The following is a 23,341-nucleotide window of genomic DNA, read 5'->3' on the forward strand; positions in this document are numbered from 1 at the left end:
GAGCTGGTCAACGTTCTTAGTAATAAAAATAATCATGCATCAGATTTTTATGGTGATTTTCAAGATACTCAAAGGGTTTACAGTGGATACATTATTCATATGCTCGCATATTCTCAGTCTGGTGGTGGTAAACTACATTATGTAGCGCAGCTGCCTCGGGCATGCTGACAAAAGCATGGCAGCCAGTGCGTGCTTATGACCCTGCCACCCACCACCAAGCATTTACACCCAGTCATACATCAGTGTGTGAGTGGCACTGGAGGCAAGGTGGGAAAGTGTTTTGTGTCATTTAGATGTCTTCACAACATGACGATACAGTTTGGAATTTTTGGAGCATCTACAGGGGAGTTATTGGACACTTCCTCTTTAGTGACAAAGGAAATCTGAAAAGCTAAATTTTTCTTATCTTTTTCTGTGCTGTCTCCCTGTTTACAGCTCTAGGTCACACATACCTGGACAATTAAAGCTCTGTAAGGGGCGCTACAGAGGTTTTTTTTTTTTTTTTTTTTATCATTCCCGATGTGCAGGCAAGGTTTGTCGCACTTTTGTTTAGGCTCTCTAATATGCAAATAAATTGGCAAAAGAAAAATAATAATTAGGCCTTAATTCCTTCAATTACAAGAGAGTCCTCGTAGCACTTGCCCTGATACATTGAAGACTTGTGAAATGAACTATTCCTCCATTATCCGAACCGCTTTATCCTTAGAAGGGTCACGGGCCTATCCCAGTCTATTGCAGCTGACATCAGGCAGAAGGCGGGCGACACCCCGCACTGGTCGCCAGACAATTGCAGGGCACACAGACAAACAACCAGTCGTTCTCAAAACCACAGAGTGAAATTTAGAGTGCTCAATTTACCTACCGTGCATGCTTTTGAAATGTGGGAGGAAACTAGAGGACCCACAGAAAACCTACGCAGGCATGGTGAGAATATACAAACTCCACACAGGAATGCTGCAACCCAGATTCGAATCCAAGATCTTTGAACTGTGAGGCGGACCTGCAAACCAGTTGACCATTTTGTACCCTAAAATGAACAAAAAATATTTTATTTGAGGTTCTATAAACTCTTCAAACAAGCCGTGGAGGGATCGTTTTACAGTCGAACAACTACATACAAATTTAATACGTTCAAGGACCTAGTTCATGTGTTGAAATGGTCATAGGTATTGGGTACCTGAATGAATGAATTAATGAATGAATTAATGAATGAATTAATTAATTAACGGGCGAATGAACGAACGAACAAACGAATGAATGATATAAAAAATTGGATAAGTGTTATATCGAAATCATATAAAGTATCTCACAAGTCTGTTGAGCATTGTAGCTATGGCATTTGCACCCAGAACCACTTTGAAAAGTTCCCATTTGAATTTTACGGCAAACAGCAACATGGATCTCCTCTGCCATCCAGATGGGTTTAATTAGTATTCATTTTGACATCTGCTCAATATTTTATTATTTGTCAAACTGCACCCACCATATGTAGCTGTTTGACTGGAGTAAGAGCTTGTCAGATTAAAGCATTATTTATCAGAGTGGCACCACAAAAGTCCCAGTGCATTCAACATGTCTTCCCTTTAATTCAACAGCGTTAGAGATCCTGTAGGGTATAGTCTGAGGAGTAATGAAAACACATATCTGCCTTAAGCCGATGGATCAGATTAAAATGTGTGCCTAAAGCGATTTTAAGATTTGTGACATGGTAACAACATTTTTTTAAGTTGTCTGAGGGGGGGTTTAAATCCAGTGTTTTTTCCCGTCTTCCTCTATTGCAATGCATTTAAGAATATAAGTTTTGTGCTATATGATGTGGTAGCATCCCATAAAATGATACTCTTTTGTTGCATCACATTCTTGCATTCGCTTACACAGTTGCTCTACATATGATGTTGGAAGCTTTGCTGTCATTTTTACTTTTTTCATTAACACATTCCAGAACTGCCCGATTTACCGAGTAACTAAAAAAAAAATAAAAAATAAAAATCACCACTTCACGTTTCACACGTTTCATGATTATAAACTGACACTATTTGAATGTGCAACTAGAAATGGGTGTCTGAGGTGTAATCATCCTCACACAAGGTGTAAAACTAAAATACTATTCTCCTCTGTTAATAGGGCTAAAGGTGAGGGAGGTGATGATAAACGTGTCCCGTCAGCAGGTTGAGGATTTCCATGGCCCAGAGGACTACTGGTGTCTCTGTGTGGCATGGAGTCACTTGGGGACCTCCAAAAGTCGCAAGGCTACAGTCCGCATCGCCTGTGAGTATTTCAGCAGTCCAACTGCAGCTGAATATTACTTCATAGCAGAGGTGGCAAGTCACATGACTTGACCTTGAGCCTCCTCAAGTCACTGAATGTATGACTTGTATGGCTTTTTCTAGTAGTCTAACTACAGTTATTCTGTGTAAATTTAAGGTTTTTATAAATATTGGCCTTTCATTTTTGAAGGAAAATTTATCGGTTAAAGAAAAACTTTTTGGGTGAAATCAGGAAAATTAAATTAACTAAATGTCATGCTAGTTATGCATTTAATTGAGACGACAATACAGAATACAGTGGCAGATTAAATATTTCAGAAACTATAGCCTTGGAATATTGAGTTTTTAATATTTTGTTTTCAATGCATGTATAATAGATGCACTATCCTAACCCAACAATACAGGGTTAGAAGCAAACAAGATAACATACTTCGGTTGTAGGTATTTTTTTTTCTATTTTTTCAATTTAAAGGGCTCTCTTGCATAAAAATGAGAATTCAAGGATTGCACCAAACTGTTGAACAACAAACCAATATTAAGTACAAGACCTCATTTTGTACTTTTTTGTCAGAAAATTGTAATTTTATTCAAGTACACTCTGTCCAGCAAATCCACAAAACATATTATCATAGCATAGCATAGCATAGCATAGCATAGCATAGCATAGCATAGCATAGCATAGCATAGAATAGAATAGAATAGAATAGAATAGAATAGAATAGAATAGAATAGAATAGAATAGAAATTAGGTTGACGTCCTCTTGAGACCTAAAAAAATGTCCGGGGGGAATTTCAAAATCGTCCGGCACTTTTGTTCGACTGCCTCAAGCATGATACATTGTCAATATAATTGCTACTCTGCTCCATTTCACTCAATTCCAGGTTTCTCTGTATCGTTCGCAAATAAGTAACGCCCTTCTCCCCAAATCTAGTCACTTTGCATTAAGTAGGGTGGGCGAGCCACTCTACACCAAGTGTTTACAAGCAATGCCGAAACGAAAATGCACATTCACAGAGGAGTTGTATGCAAAATTCCTGTGCTTTCACGGGATCAAATTCAAGACATAGATGTTTTTTACTGGTGCACACAATGAACATCACCTTGTTCAAAGAATAAAAGCAACACAATGCATGAACACACAACAAATGACATACCAGCAAATCAATGTGACTTCTGCTGTTGCCTTTGCGAGACCACTTCAGATATGCGTCATCACAGATTTACACAATAAATCAGGTATGTTCGGACCGCCACAGTTGAGGTTCTGCCAAAGCCCTGAGACCGACTCGCTGAACCCCTAGGGTTCGATCGAACCCAGGTTAAGAACCACTGGCCTACAGCAATATTTTTGAGCTATCCAGTGTGTCCGCTAAACCACCTTGTAAACAGATCGCCTAGCACAGCACAGGGCCATGTTATTCTCGACCACAGAGTGGATTTTGAAGGTCATGGCACACGGGGGCAGGGTTAGAGCAGCCATTTTGAGGTGTCCTGGATTGATGCAAAGATGACCATCACACTTGACACCTGACAGTTGCCTCTTATCTCCTCACACAGACCTGAGAAAAAACTTTGAGCAGGATCCCCAGGGGAAGGAAGTGCCAATCAACGGGATGATCGTTCTGCATTGTCGGCCTCCAGAGGGAGTGCCTGTGGCAGAGGTATGACGGGCACTCCTCTTTCCCTCTCTCCTGAAAGACGAAAACCAAATACTCCCTCTGAGCAGAGCAGATGTGAATCAAGTGTCTCACGTTATTCATCCAGATTAAACTCAGAAACCCATCAGTCGATGGCCACGTCTTTTCCGCTTCCTATGACCTTTAGGAGATTGATATACTTGTTTGATACCAGGATTGCCAACATTTTAAAGGAAATAATGTTTTCTCCTCAGTGACTGAGTCAGCAAAGGTAACAGGATAACATTAAACCAAATTGTTTTAAATTCCAGGACACTCGCCAGATTTCAATGTGAGAAATAAATGAGTAGGTTTTGGAACTGACTAAGGTGTGATTTGGGAAATTGTTCAAGATCAGGTTTGGTCCTCTTACAGTATGTGGGTATGATTTCTCTATTTCTCTTGGCTGAATTTTCACTTCCCAAGAGAGAGGTATGTATGTATGTATGTATGTATGTATGTATGTATGTATGTATGTATGTATGTATGTATGTATGTATGTATGTATGTATGTATGTATGTATGTATGTATGCATGTATGTATGTATGCATGCATGCATGCATGCATGCATGCATGCATGCATGTATGCATGCATGCATGCATGTATGCATGCATGTATGTATGTATGTATGTATCTATGTACTATGTGTGCGTGTTTTACCTGCTAATTCATGTACTGTAACTTGTGTGAGTGTTGATGAGGGACTTTAGCATTTTGCTCAACACCTACGGTAAATTCAAATGGTACCCCCACTGAGAAAGGTAGCAAACGAAGCTCACAGCGAGATAATCCTTCGAGTCTGACTCGGGGCAAATACCACATTTAAATGTCTTAGAGAAAAAAAGGCCACCAGGTCTTCGTCAATGAAAATGTCAAATGTTTCAAATTCTTTATTCCTGGTGCAGTAACCATAAGACTCGATGATATGTGCTTGGCATAGTTTTCAGGAAGAGATTAGTCCTGGGCCATGCACTTAATAAATGATTTAACACAGAAATGGAGGATGGTGCTACAAAATCCATTGGAGTAGATTGGAGTAGTATAGACTAAAATCACAGCCTCATATGACGTCCTTTTCCAGCACAAATGAGTCCAGCCACAAGAGAGAGGAGTGAATAATATAGAGTCCAATATCCTTAGCCTGGTTGATTTCAGCGTAACTGGTTCCATAAAATATTTAGATGGTGATGAGTGTGGTAGTATCAATTTAAATTGCTGCTACGAGTGACTTCTATACTACAAAATACAAATAAAATGTTTGGATTAGGAAACTAGGAGCTATTTTCGTGAATTATGTCAATATTGTTAAGGAGGTCAGGATAAGCACATTACTTTTGAGTTCATTTCAAATAAAAAGAAAAACACAAAATATTAGGGGTCACGCTTCTTGGCTCAGCCACTAAAACTATAAACTTTTGGATTCATCTAAATATGACTGCTTTCATAGGACACGTGTCAATCTCTGGTCCTCCAGGACCGCCATCCTGCATGCTTTAGATGTTTCTTTCCTCCATCACAACTGATTTAAATGATCAAGCAGGATAGTGGCCCTCAAGGACCGGAGTTTGTGTGACCAAACCTGCCTGTAGTTTTACTGGTGGGTCAGTGGAGATTATTGAAATAAGATGACTTTGAATTTTGCCATTATATCTTATACAAATGACTGTTCTATGTAGGCTCAGTTGTCATTTTGTTTACGGGTAACCCCCCACCCACACACACACACACACACAGAGGAAGGAAAGGGACTTGAAAATAGGGCAGATCTTTTAACGTTTCGAGAAAGGCGTACACTAGAACCCTGTATGTACGTATAATGAGTTTCCTTTGAGGTGTATTGGTGAAAATAGGTGTGAAATGGACAACCAAAAAGGGGAACCCTGTTTTTTCAGCAACAATCTGTAATTCAAGATGAATCGGGTAGACTTTCTAAGCCCTGGCACCAAGGAAAATCAAACAAATGACCCTGCTGTCTGATTAATGTTGTTGTTTTTTAGCTTTACCAATACATTGTTATGATCCCCCCAAACAATTTACCATTCTGTTGGATTTGGTCCACAATTTGGGAAGCGCGCTATCCGCGCCTCACGGCAAAAGCCATAGTCAATCACCTGTTATCTAATTTACTCACTGCGTGCTCGTTTTATTTTTTTCAGTTTTAGGAAAAGGCTGAGACACTGAAACAATACTTAGACTTAAACAGGTTGGTTGAGGTCAATTACAATATTCATTAAGAAAGCTCTGTGTTCAGGAAAAATACAATACAGCGCTGGGCCTTCCGTGCGACCCTGCTCAAGAGCAGAATGTGTCCATTCAGAAAAGGCAACGTTCAAGGTTCTTTGGTCAGCTTATATTCAGTAGCACATGCCAGTGTGGGCCGAGTTTGATGGGTGATGAGTCAGGGGGTGTGGCAAATTCACAGGAGAGTTTGATACCATGGGAGTGGGTGCTAGTTCGGTGAGAGCTGGTTCCGTAGGGGTGGGTGCTGATTATGGGCGATTCGGTGTGTGTGGGGGCTGTTGTTTTCCATCCCATCTTTCAGCCTTGACGATCATCTTTGGCCAGGTTTTTGGTTGTTTTCTTCCTGCCGCTCTCCCTCTGGCAACTCTATTTGATTTCCAAGTGTCCTTCCTGTAAACCATTCTTGCACATACATCCACTTCACCCACTGTCGCACACCGTCCATTCATCATCCTTTCAATTTTGTCATTTCGTACGGAATTATGTGAACTTTTGAGTGTCATCCATTTGTTAATGTTCCCTGGCTATGAAAAGTTCTTAGTCACCACTTACCATGCATTTGTTTGTTTGTTCTTTTGACACTACATGTACTCACTTACTTCATCACATTCTTAGTTTAATCATGGTTCCAACCATATCTTTTCATTGTTAGGCAAAACATTTCCCTATGTCCAGAATGTTCAGTAGTAGTCCAAAGCTGGTGTCTAGCATTAGGCAACATATGATGTCACATCTAGCATTAATCAAAAAACATCAGGCATGCATTAAAGATTTCCTTAAGGGTCTTTAAACTATTCAGGCAATATATAAAAAAAACATGTGTTATTTCAAAGTGCACAAAAATACATATAAGATCATAAAGTTATAAAAACCTTTGTCATTACCACATATAAAAAATGTCTAGTTATGTCTCCTTTATTGATTTGGTATGTAGGTATAATTATATATGCTTAAAATGTTTCTTTTATTGATTTAATATGTGCTTGTCTACTTATGTACTTTATTCAATGAGGTTTGAGCATATCTGTTTTTGTTGCTAGGCAGGACTTTTTGTATTTCGACCCCATTTCTTCAATTCAAATATCCCTTATTTACCATTAAAATACCTCATTTAGATTTCCACTTGCATAATCCTGCTCTTATTTGCCTGCTAGTATTTCTCATTGGTCAGTTCAATTATTCTAGCACAGAGATGACGTGTGTCAAGACTTTACACCCTCCCTGCTCAGATGTGAACTTCATGTTTTTATTTAGCTTTGGTAAAACACATTGGAATAGCATTATAGTACATAATGACCCCAAACTGAAGGAGAACTGGAATTTATAAACGAACAAACAGACTTTGTGTTTCCCTCCATATCTTTTTTGATTAACCTCTAGACTCGGATAGCGCTACTAAAGTAGAGATAGTTCCTGGGGCTCTATCTGCAGCTATTTGGTTTAGTGTTTATATGGGCACACTTAGTAGCTACGTATTCAGAGTTTCAAGTATCTGCAGGTATTTGTGTTGTGAACTGACAAGACACATCTTGCTGATTGGTGTCAGGGAGAGTCCTTCTAGCGGATTAACTCTGCCTCCTCATGTTTGCTTCCCCACATGGTATTATGGACATTTCCTTGTCCAATCCATGAAATTGAGTCAGCAATTAACATAAACTATAGGGAGCTGAGAGCTTCTGCCAAAGTGGAAGCAATCATGCTAAATTGTTACCGTTGACTCAGCACGACTCAGGAAAGATTTATTCTAATGATAGTAGAAGCGGAAGTTAATTGTTTGAGCTGTGTCCCCTTGATATCAAATAGCTAGGTACTTGATTTGCAGAAACAAAACACAAGGTGGCAAGGTCTTGATTACCACCTTCATAAATTTAAATGGTGGCTACAGTGTCACTCACATTTCTCTCTAATTTCTGTTCACAGCAAATAATCATCAGCAAATGTCATCTGAATGAACTGTGTGTGTACATGCACACACTTTTCGGGAGATGGGGGACCTAGCCACTGGGAATGGCCTGGGGGCAGTCACCTTCAGGCGCAGTCTGGATAATGAAATCACTGGTTGGCTGCCTTGATGTTGTACTCGCTTCCTCAAAATGCCGTTGTCAAGGTTGACACTGAAGACCATATTCAAACTGAAACAAATGAGCCAATTAGACATTAGAGTCTCTATTTCTCTCACTATCTGTCTCTCCCTTTCCTCTTTGTCTCTCAGTTACTCTTTTTCCTCACTTTTTCCTTGGCTGTCTTATATCTCAAACCACCTGCTGTTTAAAGCAAACAAATAATGTGGCCTAAAACACAGCAAGGACTTACTGGTAATTGCTTATTTCATGTTTCAAACTGAAATACACAGATACAATAGAAATGAACATGAATGTGGAATGCCATGTCTGACGATATCTCTTCCGTGACTGATGACTTTAATCATAAAGTAATTAGGCACTGCCACAGCATGCATTTTATCTTCATTTTCTCATCAACTAGCAAGGCAATGAGGTTTGCTGCCAATATACACTGTGGGCAAAGGCTTTCATAGCTGTCCAAAACAAGATTTTTGATAGAAAAAAAATATACTGTATGTAGTAGCATTTCCATATCTTGAAGAAAAAGCAAGTCTCACAAACAACTGTTTATAGAAGGAGAACTGACTAAAATACGGTTTGTGTGGGAGACCACCAGAATGTGATACCATTGTTGTGATGTTTATTATTTTCTTCTTGTCCATACATTTTGCAATCCATTATCCCTTGGCCATCTGTGTTGTTTCTATTTACTCAGGGCTTGCATGCCCACAGGCACTTACTATTTACATTTCTACATAATTTAAAGTGTGTCCGCGTACTTTCTATGTATCCATCAGCTCGGCCTGTCATGATAGACTCTGAATGTAATTTAAAAATGTGACGATGCAGCTATTTTAATATGGTAGAAGAAGCAATTCCCAATTGCAATTCCTAACATGCATTCTCACTGGTAACTGGTTACAGTGCCATATCCATGTGCGTGCTGAAGCCTATCCCAGCAGTCATCAGGCGGTAGGCGGGGGACACCCTGAACCAGTTGCCAGCCAATCGCAGGGCACACAGATGGTTGCACACAAACAACCATCCGCACTACTAAGCATGTGGGAGGAAGCCGGAGTGCCCGGAGAAAACCCACATGCAAACTCCACTCAGGGAGGGCCGGAGGTGGAATCGAACCCGTACCCTCCTAACTGTGAGGCGGACGTGCTAACCAGTGCTCACCGTGCCACCCACAGTGCCATATTTGAATGTTTATTGACTTGAATATTTGTGGTTGTCTAGTTATCTGTTAAATGCAGGGTCAAAAACAGCTGACCGCTCATTATGTTTGTAATGTTGCATTTGTATGGAAGACGTTTCAAATCTTATCCCGCATATGCTAAGAAAAAGAACTCTCCATTTCAGGATTTTTGACCCAACTCAAGGGGAAGCAACAGTGTTATGCTTTGTTGACCTTAAGGTACCGTATTTTCCGGACTATAAGGCGCACCTTCAATGAATGGCCCATTTTTAAAACATTGTCCATATATAAGGCGCACCGGACTATAAGGCGCACCATTAATGCAATCACAGTATAATAACTTGAAATACGGAAAACAACAATAATATATCAAGACTGTGAAAGCAGATGGCATTCCACCCAAACTCCTGCACCTAATAAAGAAATTCTACACTCGCTCCCCTACAGGCTAAGGTGGTGGAGAAGTTGTCAACACAAAGGTTGTGTGTTCAACCCTGAACCCATCTCAAATTGTCCTAGAGTAAAAATAAATGCTGAATCAGAGTAAGATATTGTATGGTGAAAAGAAAACTCTTTCTGTAGGCTGATGTGGCCGCCTTTGTGCATCTCATCCATCAGTCTTGGTACACTCAGATATGTATTCACAAAAGTGAATATGAAGCTTAGCAAAGTGTGTTGGACAACACACTGTATGGTGTCAATAAAACGCTGTATAAGCGCACTCCTTATACCATCATGATCAAATTGCATTTTTCATTTTTTGGACTATGATGTGTTTTTCAGCAAGGGTACAATTACTAACCCCCTTTGGTTGATTTAGGATTTGTTGCTGAAATGGTAACCAAATAGCATACTTGATTTTGGGTGCATGTGCATTGTCTGTCTCACAGACACCCACTTGTTTCATTTGCAGTCTGTAGTTCAGTTTGGAAGTGACACTTATCCTTGGAACCAAAATAGCAACCCAAGGCTGTTCTCCCCTGACCTCTAGTAGCCCAATCCCCCATTTATTTTACATAATTTTTTGCTGTGTATGTACATATTTATTGGTTGATTAATTCATAGCTTTGTTGTTAATGTTTTGTAATTATTCCTGGAGTTAAATAAACTTTAAAAATCTGAATCTGGGAAAAAAATAGTCATTGGAACTTGGAAAAGATGTAATTCCTTTCCTTACAATTACTGTACATTCCAGAAAAACACCAGTTTAACAATGTACAATTTCTACTTTATAAAATGGTAAAAAAAAATGCAATATGAACCAAATGCAACAGTTGATTGCGGTTTTTATGTAATATATTCTTCAAACTGGACTATGCGGTTCAGAAAATGGATGGATGGATGGATGGATGGATTCTTCAAACTCGACATGTATGTGTTGCTGGCCCTAATGTAAACATGTCCACAAGACTAGCATTTTATTTGGGTTTGTTTCCATAAAAAAATGCCTTCTTTACATATATTGTTTTGTTATGCTATTACTTATTTTTCAAGATACAAGCTTCTAAACATACTGGAACGATAAGGCCAGTTCCTCAAATTTCTCTGTTGACTAAATACATTTGTGTTTGACTTTGGAAGATGAATGTAAGACAGATGATGCGCATTTCTGCTTTCATTTCCCAGGTTTTCACATCTGAAGGGATACACGATTTAGAATATAACTTACTTTTAATGCATTTGTGCTGTATTTGTTCTATATATTTAAAGATTTTTACAAAACACAATACCTGAAATGGACTAGGTCAATGAAAACAACAGTCGGGTGGCCCACTTGTATGAAATCCCTGCACCGTGTTTACCTCTGCAGAACATTTGCTCTGCAGCTGCTGTTGCTAACATTAATATTTTTAATCACTTCTTTTCTACAGGTGGAATGGCTGAAGAATGAAGAGCTGGTCAGTTCCCAAACTGACGACAACATCGACACCAGGGCTGACCACAACCTCATCATAAATGAGGCTCGTCTCTTTGACTCGGGAAACTACACCTGCATGGCAAGCAACATTGTGGCCAAGAGACGGAGCACTACAGCCACTGTGACAGTCTTTGGTAGGTTGTAACTCAGTAATTTTATTGGCCAGTTACTTCACATACAGTTAAGTACATTTGATTGGAATACTGCACCTTAACACAACTCATTTAAGGACCCATGTGACGAGTGATATACCCCCTTTAAAGTTAAAGTCCCAATGATCATCGTCACACACACATCTGGGTGTGGTGAAATTTGTCCTCTGCATTTAACCCATCCCCATGTGATTTTGATCCATCCCCTGGGAGCAACAGCGGTGCCACGCTCAGGAATCATTTGGTGATCTAACCCCCCAATTCCAACTCTTAATGCTAAGTGCCAAGCAGGGAGGCAATGGGTCTCAGGAGGCAATAGGCTTTGGCATGACCCGGCCGGGGTTTGAACCTACAACCTTCCAGTCTCAGGGCGGACACTCTACTACTAGGCCACTGAGCTGGTACTAAATGAACGACTGTATTGTTCAAAAATCCAATGTATTACTTCATATTGAAAATCAATTTTTACTGTATGAAATGAAATTAGAAACCTGTGGCTTAATCTCATGTCGTGTTATATCAAATATTCCTGCATGCTTGAAGCCCTTCAAGCAAATGTGGGCTCACTATTTTCAAGATCACTTCTAAGCATTTGGCTTCCACACACTTTAGGACCGCAGTGTAACTACTTGAGTCCCAGCACTAAGTGGTTGGCTCCAACCTGTCAACCACCATGAATCAATGTTGACTTTAGAAATAGCAAGTCCATGTAATGGCTGTTTTCTGCACTTCTTTGTCTTTATCTTAATTCCACAGTGAGGAATTAAATGAGGAAAAAAGAGCCCTACACTCAACCCAAGCAATAAAGGCTGCACACTGTTTTAGCTGTTTTGTACCACAGTTGCCTTCTTGAGGTTGCATCGCCAGTAATATCCTCTGTTTATTTGATAGCATATACAATGCCGGAGGTCTGCATAAATAATAGCGATTGCTGTGTTGGTTCTATCTATCCTCTTTTTTGAACTTTGCCCAGTCAATGGCGGCTGGTCGCTTTGGACAGAGTGGTCTCCTTGTAACGTGCCATGTGGGCGAGGTGTGCAGAAGAGATCACGGACCTGTACGAACCCAGCGCCGCTGAACGGGGGATCTTTCTGCGAGGGCATGTCTGTGCAGAAGATATCATGCAACTCCCCGTGTCCAAGTTAGTTGCGTTCACACGTATTGTATTTCAGCATTGGAGTACAACTTTGTTAAAAGTGCATATATTGTGAGCAGAGTTAGTATAGCATGACAAGGATTATGACAACACTTTGTTTTAGTTCAGGAAACTACAGAAACAGACTCCACAACTACTCAATGTGTATTGAAAACTGCCTCAGTGTAGTCACTCTTTAGCAGGAGTGCAGATGTACTGGTCAGACTGAACATAAATTGTTTTGCTACTTAGCTTTAAAACTATTTTGAATGATCAATTGGGCTATATTGTGAAATAGTGTCACATTTCCAAATCTATTACATTTCAGTTGTATGCAGAGCAGATCCATGTGTCTGCTGAACTGAATGACGTTTCCATTTATGTTCTCATCTTTCCTTACCGCAGTGTCTCATTGTCTTTCCTATAAATTAACCACTTGTTCCTTTACTGACTTGGTTATTTTGTGTGATGATGCCCTGCATGGAGAGTGAAACCTAGAATCTAATGAATGAATGAAGTTTCTTTTTTTTTTATATTGATTACCTATTTTTTCATGTTGTTATATTGATTCCCTATTTTCAACACAATGTACACCATGCACTCTGTTTTGTCGACATAGTGTTTTGTTTTCTCAAATGTGTAGGAGGTTAGAGGCTAGACTTGGGAAATTGTCAGGGTGATCCAACAAGCTGTCTTCATGCCAATTTGTTCAGTCTGTGAGGCTTCAAACTGCCAAGGTGCAGATGGTTCAGGCAGTCAGGTAGTGTTAAATAACAACTGAGAAAATCTTCAAGAAAAATCATAAAGAGTCAGGGTTTGGGGTATACAAGAAATGGTAGAATAAATTTACAGAGACACGGTTTGGATTAAATGAGCCAAGACATGTGATCAACATGCTAAACATTTAGAGGTTAGCAGAAGTACAACACAAACATGAAAGGATTGTAGTTGACTTTTTCTCTACCTCAATTTTTAAACAGCAGAACTGTGTCCCAAAGCCTTTATTGTTAAGCAAGCATTTCTCTCATCTCTCAACAATGTCTGCAGGCTTATTTCCTTTTACTGCTAATAGGACCAGAATTACACAAGCTCAAATACAGTAATAATTTAACCCACCCATGTCATACTTAAAATTAAGTGTAAGAAAACATAAAAGGGTGAATGCCACACGCGTTTTGAAACACATTTGGGTTGTAGTAATCTCCTGGTCCAGGGACGCTATTTTCCTCATTATTAGCCACTGAGCCATAAAATTATTGTAAAGCTCTCTTGTTAATGTGATATTATTTCATATAGTATCTGATGTAATAAACAATATACACTGATATATGTATTTGTGAAATTGCTTTTGCGCAGGATAGATAATTAATTAGGTGGTAAACTCAGCCTCGGCCTTTAGAATTCCCTTTCTGGTTTATCATCTCAAACTGAACATAATTTGACAAATTTGAAAGGTTTTCAGCCAGATTACCTGTTTAGGCTGTTAATTTGAGGATGTATTATGGTGGCTTTAACATTCAGGGTAATAATTTGCAACAAATTGAACCTTGTCCCTGAGGCGTCACCTCCATTGATGATCTATAAGGAGCTAAGTTGTCTGAGGCTTTATGTCTCTGGCAGGGTCACCCAAGGCAAACAAGTAAGTAAGCTGCCAGACACCCCCCCTATGAAGATGACCATAATCAAACTCAGTGCTCCTTTGCACAGACAGGACCCAGTGATCCCAGTGTGCCCTTACAAGAAAGCACTGGCATCACTGGGGCGCTCCTCTGGAGTCAACCTTGGAGGTGTTCAGTGCCTGCTGGCTAGACCTTTCCACATGGAGCCTGAGTCAGCACAGCCCAAGGAAATAGTCTGTCCCTCTACGAATAGGGTTACCACCTGTGAGAGGGGACCAGGTAGGTCTGCTATAGTGCCATACTGAAGTGAGCGGAAGCAGAGAGCATGGACCTTGGTGAGCCAGGCTAACAATGGCTCTAGGGACATACAGATTGTCACCTCTCTGCCAAGGAAAGAGCCTGAGCTGGTGTGTGAGCTTTAGAAGTTCCCGCTCTGGGCCGACAGAGACTGTACTTTCTGCGTAGATTGAGAGTTATAGGTGTAAGCAAAAGTTGATGTTTTACTATCCGTACTGGAGAGTAGAACAATGTACGGAAGTACAGCCTGGTACAGTGACCTAATATCTGTCCAGCTGGAGGCGCAGATTAATCGTCTGGTACAACCATGAAACCATGAAAATTACGAGCATGAAAGATCATCCTTCTCTCAGCATTATTTATGAACAATCCATTATTAGACATGCTCAAAAAACACTGCCTGATCAGAGTCACATTCTTTATCCAGAGTACCAGCTTCTTTCTTCTAGCGGGAGATTTAGAGTTCCTCAGAGCAGGCTGAACCGTTACAAACATTCTTCTACCTCATTAACTATTACGATCAAGGATGTGAATGGGTAGTAGGTTAGTTAGTGAGTGCTGTACTGCAGTTGTTTATGTGTTTATTTATTCTGGGACTGTGCTTTTTATCACCCTTGATGTGAGTGTTAACTGTTTCTTGTGTGTCGTCTGGTGTGTATATGATTCTGCCGACTGAAAATTGCAGGACCAGCTGAGTGTCCATGACAAATTTTTCTTTGGGGAAAGTAAAGTATAAGAAATGAAAAATTAAAAGAGATAAAGAATGAACTGTAGTTTGCTGGTTATGTCACCTGCTTAACTCTTGGTACCCTACAAAATAATGCCCATGTTGTCTTGGATTTCAGTTTTGCCTCACTCATATTGCTTTGGTATATTATAAACCAGCAATATCTTGTTGCTTCTGTTGACGCCGCGGCAAAGGATGAGTGGCTTGCAAGCACTCAAGTCTACTGGAAAAGGGGTGCTTCAGTGGTCCATTGGTTTCATTGCTGAGTTGGACTTAAGATAATTCATGGTCAGGTATGAATACAGTCTCTGTGCAGTGTTCCAGAGTACCAATGGATCCCTTGTGCTCTGCCGAGTTCACATCTTTGTGCTCTAATTGTGGCTGCCTAAGCCCAATAACCTTTTTTTACGACACTCTAAAGATGGGTAACAGTGGATAACATATCCTTCGCATGTGCAAAGTTGACTACAGGACAAGTCATGACTGTAATGCGTTAGCAGAAATCCCCAACTCTCAGTAGAAATAACCGTAGAAAGGTGGAGCTGTTTTGATAAGCCCATTTACAGCTACACTCCAGGTGATAGATTCAGTAAAACGTAACATAATGATTAGGTCAGACATGATACAATGCGGTATGTTGAATTTATTTCTTCAAAATAAATTCACTTAGATAGACTAATTTAATAACGATCATGTATCAATTTTGAGGGTTTTTAATCAATCTGAAATGTAACAAAATCAAATGTTTTTCACTTTTTCAGACAAAATTAAACTATTATAAGATACTTACTTATCATTGAACAAAGATGATATCAAATATACATTTACAATAGGGAACTTTAAATGGTAAAAAACTTTCCAAATTACAACGGCAAAAAACAAATTAAATATTGATTCAAAATACATATATATCAGGGATGGATAGCATAGACAGACAGCAGAGATGGGCAACTTAAATTATGTATGGGTCCACAACTTTTTATCAGTGTTACAGGGCGGGACACATAGGAGCACGCACATCCCAATAAGCTGTATGACAAAAATTTCAAATATGCGTGCTCGTAATATATTTTCTTTTTCATAATGTATTCTAATGTGTGTATAAAAGATCCAGCCTTCAATAAAAAATTATTTGAAGCAGAGGATACAAAAACCATACTATACTGCCTTTGTTTTTTTCGCAGTGAAAAGGGCTCTTTTGCATAAAAAGTACCATTCAAGGATGCCACAAAATCTCTAAACATTAAACCAAAATTTAGAATTAACTTTGCATATTCATTCACAAAAATCAACTCACTCAAAGTGTAATATGTGGTACTATGTTTGTCCTAGATGTCATTCCAAATCTGGAGCAGTATAAAACCCTCAACAAAGCTACATCTGCCATCAGTTGGTGAATATTGATATAACCTACAACGATAGAGTATTCGCAGAGAATAGGGCTGCAAATAGTGCAAGGCAGCAAATACTGAAAATCTGCATATAGTTGGCATGTTTGGAGTGGTTATGATGGCATGCTAAACTGTAAAAAAGGCTGTCTCCATCCATACATCCATCCGAACTGTTTATTATCAAATATGTGCATTTTCAGTCATTTCGACTTTTTGTGCTATTTCAATATTTATTGGTTTATCTTCATATGCAAAACAATCAAGAACATGCCTGTAGTAAAAAAGTATGTTTACAATACATAGTAATGTACAGTAGATAATGAGAAAAATCCCTGCATCATGTACAAATCAAAGCTTTTCCATTTTAAATACCAGCCCTTTTTAAGTGACTTATGTTTGACTTTTAGAATAAACTCTTAACCTTTCTCCTCGTCTAACTGCTGATGTTGTGTTAATAAATTAAAGTTGAACCTCTTTTTCTTTTAAAAGCACATTTTAAAATAAGTCTATGCGTTTGGAAAACACTTGAAGCCATATTATGATGCATCATGAGAGTGCTGACCCAGAAATGAGACATGATACTAGTTAATTTAATTTGAGCAGCAAATGACTCCCTGGAGAGGTGTTTGAGCTGCCTCTGTTGTCAAGTACTGTAATTCCCAGAAAGTTCATATTTTGTGCTGCTGTGTTGGCTGATCGTGTGGGTGTCTTTGTGTTCCAGTCGATGGAGGCTGGGATGAATGGAGTGAGTGGACCGTATGCAGCAACCAGTGTGAAAGACAACGAAGTCGAGAGTGCAACTCCCCGGCACCCAAACACAGAGGCAAGATGTGTGAAGGGAACTCAGAGGCCACTGAGAACTGCACAGATGGACAATGTACTCAGAGTAAGTGCTTTCTCACCGCTCAGCATGATCGGCTGTTATCTTCAATCATCTTTCCGGTCATTATCATCATCATCATCTTTCTCTGCACTCCTGGCAAATATTCAGGCTTAATTGGACATGTGCGTTTGGGAAAATTGTGTTGACATAAATGTCCAAGGCATGATAATATCAGCAGTCATTTCTGTAGGCTTAAAGATGGTTTTCTTACTCAGTCCAACCTTGGTGGTTTCCAATGCCAGAAAACAATCTCTCTCCCTCTCTCCTTGGACTTGCGTTACCGCTCTTTGAGGCAATTGTAAACTTTTGAGTCCCACCCGTTTTATCTCTGATGCAAGGAGAGGCAGCATCATCTATGAAGTCAAGCGTCAGAGTAACTTCACTGTATAAGTCACTTCATAGGGACTTGGACTTTAATCACCACTTTCCCTCCTCTTCATCTTCTTCTATCTCTCTGTCTTTGCAGATCGAAAGCTGCTACATGACGTTAAACCTCAAAGTGAGTGCCCAGTGGCTTTTTTTTTCTTTATCTCCCCAACTTCTGACAGTAATTCGCTTACTTCACAGACTAATGCTGGAACATTTCTCTGTGCAGTATGGGTATTTACTTGGTGATGCCATGAGAAACAAATTACCACCATTTGGTTCACCTTGATCCGAGCGTCTTAGTTCTAACCCAGCAGGTGCTCATTATGTGATTCATCATTTCCAGTGCCCTGACTTTATGACAGCCATAACATCACAGCTGTGTTTCTACTTTGAGCTGGGAGATGTATTGGTTGTGACAAGTGGACATGTGTTATGTTGTAGTGGATTAATTGGTTTTAATATTTTTGCAAACAGGCTAAATTGACCAATTTGCACTGCTGTCCTTCTTCATGCAGCTTTCAATCACTTGCATGAGTTTGCCCGACAGTGATTGTCAGCTGTTAGTTTGACTGATTTCATTAGTGTGCTACATTAGAATAAACGTTGTGAATAATCATTTCTTGATTGATGGAGTGGTGGTTACATTTAGCATTTATGTGAGCATTCTGTATTTAATTCAATAGGTTTTTTTTAAATTTTCCTATACAACGGATATGATCAACCCACATTAGCTAATCGATTTCATAGTTTCCAATTTATAGGTGTTGGATCTAAACGACAAGGGTTTAGGTTTGTCATATTCCATGTTAGCAGATTCAGTAAAATATGCAACAAATTAAATTTGAAGCGGCTGTGCTGCAAAATCAATCGGGCTTGCTCCATCTTATCATTCTTTTCCCATTCTATGGCTTCTCAAATATACTGTAACACTGTTGTATGCGATTTATCTTTATAACACTAACATTTTGTCTCAACTGCTATTATATTTTTTGTGTGTGCTAGGTATGGACAGTACCAATGACGTGGCTCTGTATTCTGGCCTGGGAGCTGGTATTATTGCTGTGGGCATACTGGTAGTGGCTATCATGCTGTACAGGAAGAACCAGAGCGAATATGGCGTAGATGTCATTGATTCGTCTGCACTTGCTGGAGGCTTTCAGTCCTTCAACTTCAAGACCACTAGACAAGGTGAGACTTACAGTACACTGTCGGACCAAGTGGTGTAATTTGACTCAGTCTTTCCTATCTCGCAATATAGAAATTAACTAGCGTAACCCATCATTAATTATTGGATTCAAAGGTAAATGTTCCGAGGCTGTAGAAATCAACCAAGACAACCTTTAATGGTACTCTATAGGTAACGGTCCTTGTAATCCATAAAGGCACAGTGATGTACCTGAATTTTTGTTTTCTTAAATATATCTTGAGGTTCGCACTAACACTAACAAAAAAAGCATTTCCATCAAAGACAGGGCCTGCCTCATGACTGATGGCATTTATCTGTATTGAGCAATGTGCTGTGCAAGCCTCCTTATCTGCTTTGGATTTATACTTCAATAATAATCTGCCCCCCCCCCCCCTCCCCCCTGTTATGTGTAATGGGGGGTAATCAATTTCACAGAGATGCTTGCACCAAACTGTCCCCCTCAGAACATACATTTGGTTGTGTGACTGCCAATCCCTTCATGAGATTGCACTGGGCCAAACTGTTGATGGATACACATGTGAAATGTGAAAAGTTAACATCAGTTGTGTTTTCGTTCACGGCAATCTTAGAGAAGTGACTACTGGTGTCCCATCAAGCATAGCAATAGATCTTTGTGTCACTATACCTGACAGTATTGAATTGATCACTGTTGGGGTCGTCTTAGAAGAAATTTTTACCTCTTATCCAAGGAGGCACATAGAGTTGGGTTGGCACAAACAATTATTTTGATACTCACTACGAACTAATCACTAACAGTAGTCACGAGTAGTCGACTACTCCAATAAAATTTTAATCTCATTTAGATGACAATTGCTTAGATCTTGAATTCTTTAAGGTACGTAACTTACCGTAATTTTTCATAGTTTGGGTGGGTGGGGGAGACTTATAATAAGGAGCGACTTATATGTGTTTTTTTTTTTCAAAAATGTTCAAAAAAAAAGTGAAACCGCGATAAACGAACCACGATGTAGCAAGGGATTACTGTAATTTGAATTTCAAATGACGTCAGCAGCGCGACGCTGCGTGGCGCGGCGGTTGTTTACAAAAAAGACCACGGGATGACGAAGGGCCCCACGTACGACCGGCATCATTAGCGGCTTTGTGTCTATGTGACACAGAGGACGAAGAGTTTGAAGGATTTAAGGATTTGGAGTGACACAGAAGGTTTGAAAAACTATTATGGCTTTTACGCAAGCCCGGTCCTACTCTAGGGAGCTCTCTTTCACCTCCGTGAATAGAAGTCGGGGGCCGGCACTCGGCCGGGTGGCTGTCCGGGAACGGTGGATGGGGCTCGGTCATGGCTTTTACGCACGCCCGGTCCCATTCTATGGATCTCTCTTTCACCTCCGTGGCTAGAAGTCCAAGCCGCCACACGCCTGGAAGTTTGTTTTGTTAAATAAAGAGCCGTTTACCAAACCCAAGTCTTTCCTTGTATTTTGTTAACGCTACAATATAGTTATATACTAGATCTGTGGAATAACGACGAGGCTAATGTCAGGGCGCACGCCAGGAATTTGATCAATGGATTTAATGATTTAGAGTGCACAGATGGTTTGATAATATTATTGCTTATATAATAGTTAATTGATATCTAATTTATATATCGTTATATGGGCCTGTGGAATATTTTGAAGTGCAAGCACCGTCAGCGGCGCGCACCCATTGTTGACAAAGGACGATCGATGGATTTACAGTGACACAGATGGTTTTATAAACGTGTTATTTATGTAATAGTTTTTTTTTTTTTTTAATAAGTCTGAATGTTGCGTCAGGCCCGTTCTCAGCTCTTCGTTTGTGTTTATGTCACGTTAGCATACCTATCATTTAGCCTGTTGTTGCTCATTCATGTCTGTTCTTGTTGTTGGATTTTGTCGAATAAATTTCCCCCTAAAATGCGACTTATGCACCGGAGCGACTTATATATGTTTTTTTCACGTTATTGTGCATTTTATGGCTAATGCGACCTATATTCCGCAGCGACTTTTAGTCTGAAAATTCCGGTAATTTTGATAACAACAATTAAGATGATAGTATACTTAAGTTGTATTAATATTTTCAGCTTGTAACAGTATTCATGACTTGTTCATAAATGATGGAGCAACTGATATTGAAGGTGATACTTTTTTTTTGCTTCTGTAGTATGCATAATTTAATCTTCACATTCAAATTATGATATGCACGTTTTTGGCACTGTAAATTAGTACAGTAGATTCGAACAACCTGGGTAGGTTAGGATTGTTAGGATATTGTTAGATGTTACCATTAAGTGTCTGTGGCAGATATTATACATACTATGTTTTATTAAATGCACGACTCTGCGTGATCTTGAATGAATGCCAATATTTTTACTGGCATACTGTACCTGGCACATAAAGCATCTGGTAGGTATGATGGAAATGGGAAAGCCACCCTTATGCATGCAATCGCTAAGATCTGAGGGAAAAAGTAAGGCTGGTGTGAGAGGTGATGCAAGCCAGGTCCACATTCAGCAGGTCATCAATCCTATTTAAATAGGCCAGCTCCCCCCAGAGCCTGCCTGCTGTGCCCTCCACTGGCCACAATCACTTCTTTCCATTTTCTACTCCATCAGCCAGGCAAAATGTGGAATGCTTCCACGTTTTTTTCTGATTAAAACCCAAGTTTGCACCGGAGAATTTTTTAATGCATTTCCTAATAGCCTCATTCTGCCATACCTTGCTATTGAAGAACATCAAATCAAACACAATTAATGAAGTGCAAACCAGGAGCTTTATTTAAAAGCTGAAATGCTTTTTAACAAACACTAAATGATTTTGGATAACTCTCTTTTACCAGAGCAAATATGAGGCCAAGTGCTGAATGAGTCTTTGGATCTAAACCTGTCCCTGCACATTTCTCCTCCCTGTGAGTGATTTTTAATCAGAGGCCCAATTCCAAACCTATCCCTCAAGGTATTCAACCTGAGGTACATTTCATTTACTTCTCTCGTCTCACCACTGCCATTCCATTTTCGCTGCACTATTCCTAAAGATGCATACCCAAGCGATAATCAGATTGGTCTCCACTCGACCGGAGGGGAGAAATTCAGCACTGATCGAATGTCAGCTGCAGAGGGCTAATGTCCACTTGACTGCAGGTCTGGCAGAGAAGTTGGAATATGCCACTGTCATGTCTGGTGACACTAATAGACTGCTTGGAAATGATACAGTATATGCATTTCTTATCCCTTTTACGAGATATGGAATAGGTTCAGTATGGCATTGTCCTATTCTTGATACCATGCCTTATTACACTTTTGTAGGAAAGCGTGATGATCCTAGTCGAGTAAATCCAATATTACAAATATGCAGTGCAAGTATTATAGCTTTATTTCAACATTGAAAAAATAATTAAATGTATCGAAATAACAATAATTATTACTATTTATTATTACTATTACTAATTATACTTTATTGATCCCCGGGGGAAAATACGTTACTACTACTACCACTGTATTTCTATTTGCTATCTACTACTCTGTTCTATTTATGGAACTGACTTTTAAGTGTGTTGTTGCCTTTTTTGTTTTCTTGGGTTGGTCAAAGCCAAAACCTCTCAAAATCACAAATCATCCTCCTGGTAATTGATGATTTCCATGAACATAAAACAACATTAGACTCCCACCTTGCACCCCTCGCCAGGCAACAGCTGGGCATCAAGGACTCAGTGACTTCACAGTTATTTTGGCAAGGGGCAGGGGCAGCACATGTCTGAGTCTGCCAGATCGATGTTGTGCACTGCACCTTGTTTGGCAGCATCGTCACATCTAATAACCGCAAATGAAGACCGCTCTGCAGGCTCTTGGGTGCACACCAGGAGCTCCCTTCATTTAAATCGCAGTCACCTAGACCCATCCTGGCCCTCCTGCTGTCTCCCCCCTGTCCTTCAGTAGGTCAGCCGGGTGTCAAGAGAAGCTGACTGCAGCAGATGGATTATGGAGATCAAGCTGTGTGTGCTAGGTAATTAAATCTTACACTTTAGCCATGGCTCCGAGCCCTGGACCTACTGTCCAGGTTATGTTCCTTTATCTCAGATGTGCTCATCGGCTGCTTGATTTCAATTGGTGCTGGAGCTTGGCTCCTAAGCTGCATATATGGACCTGTTTTTATTCAGCTTGGTATTACAAGAATTTATGTCAGGCAGGGGACAAGGCGAAGGACTCGGATGCAGAGTC

The 23,341-nt window shown here is 39.8% G+C and overlaps 1 protein-coding gene across 3 annotated transcripts in view; it reads left to right on the top strand.

The window, feature by feature from the left end:
• The window catches only part of unc5db (unc-5 netrin receptor Db), a 174,843-nt gene that overhangs the window by 98,415 nt on the left and 53,087 nt on the right, over positions 1–23,341 (top strand). For 2 of the 3 annotated variants that reach the window (XM_049764213.2, XM_049764215.2), the window contains exons 3-9: positions 2,125–2,268; positions 3,826–3,929; positions 11,323–11,503; positions 12,495–12,662; positions 17,412–17,576; positions 18,040–18,072; positions 18,945–19,130. In XM_049764213.2, coding sequence (XP_049620170.1) covers positions 2,125–2,268; positions 3,826–3,929; positions 11,323–11,503; positions 12,495–12,662; positions 17,412–17,576; positions 18,040–18,072; positions 18,945–19,130 — 981 coding nt within the window. The remainder of the gene's footprint in view (positions 1–2,124; positions 2,269–3,825; positions 3,930–11,322; positions 11,504–12,494; positions 12,663–17,411; positions 17,577–18,039; positions 18,073–18,944; positions 19,131–23,341) is intronic. The other variant, XM_049764214.2, reaches the window with a different exon arrangement.

Source organism: Syngnathus scovelli, chromosome 3 (genome assembly GCF_024217435.2).
Source record: "Syngnathus scovelli strain Florida chromosome 3, RoL_Ssco_1.2, whole genome shotgun sequence".
Taxonomy (NCBI): Eukaryota; Metazoa; Chordata; class Actinopteri; order Syngnathiformes; family Syngnathidae; genus Syngnathus; species Syngnathus scovelli.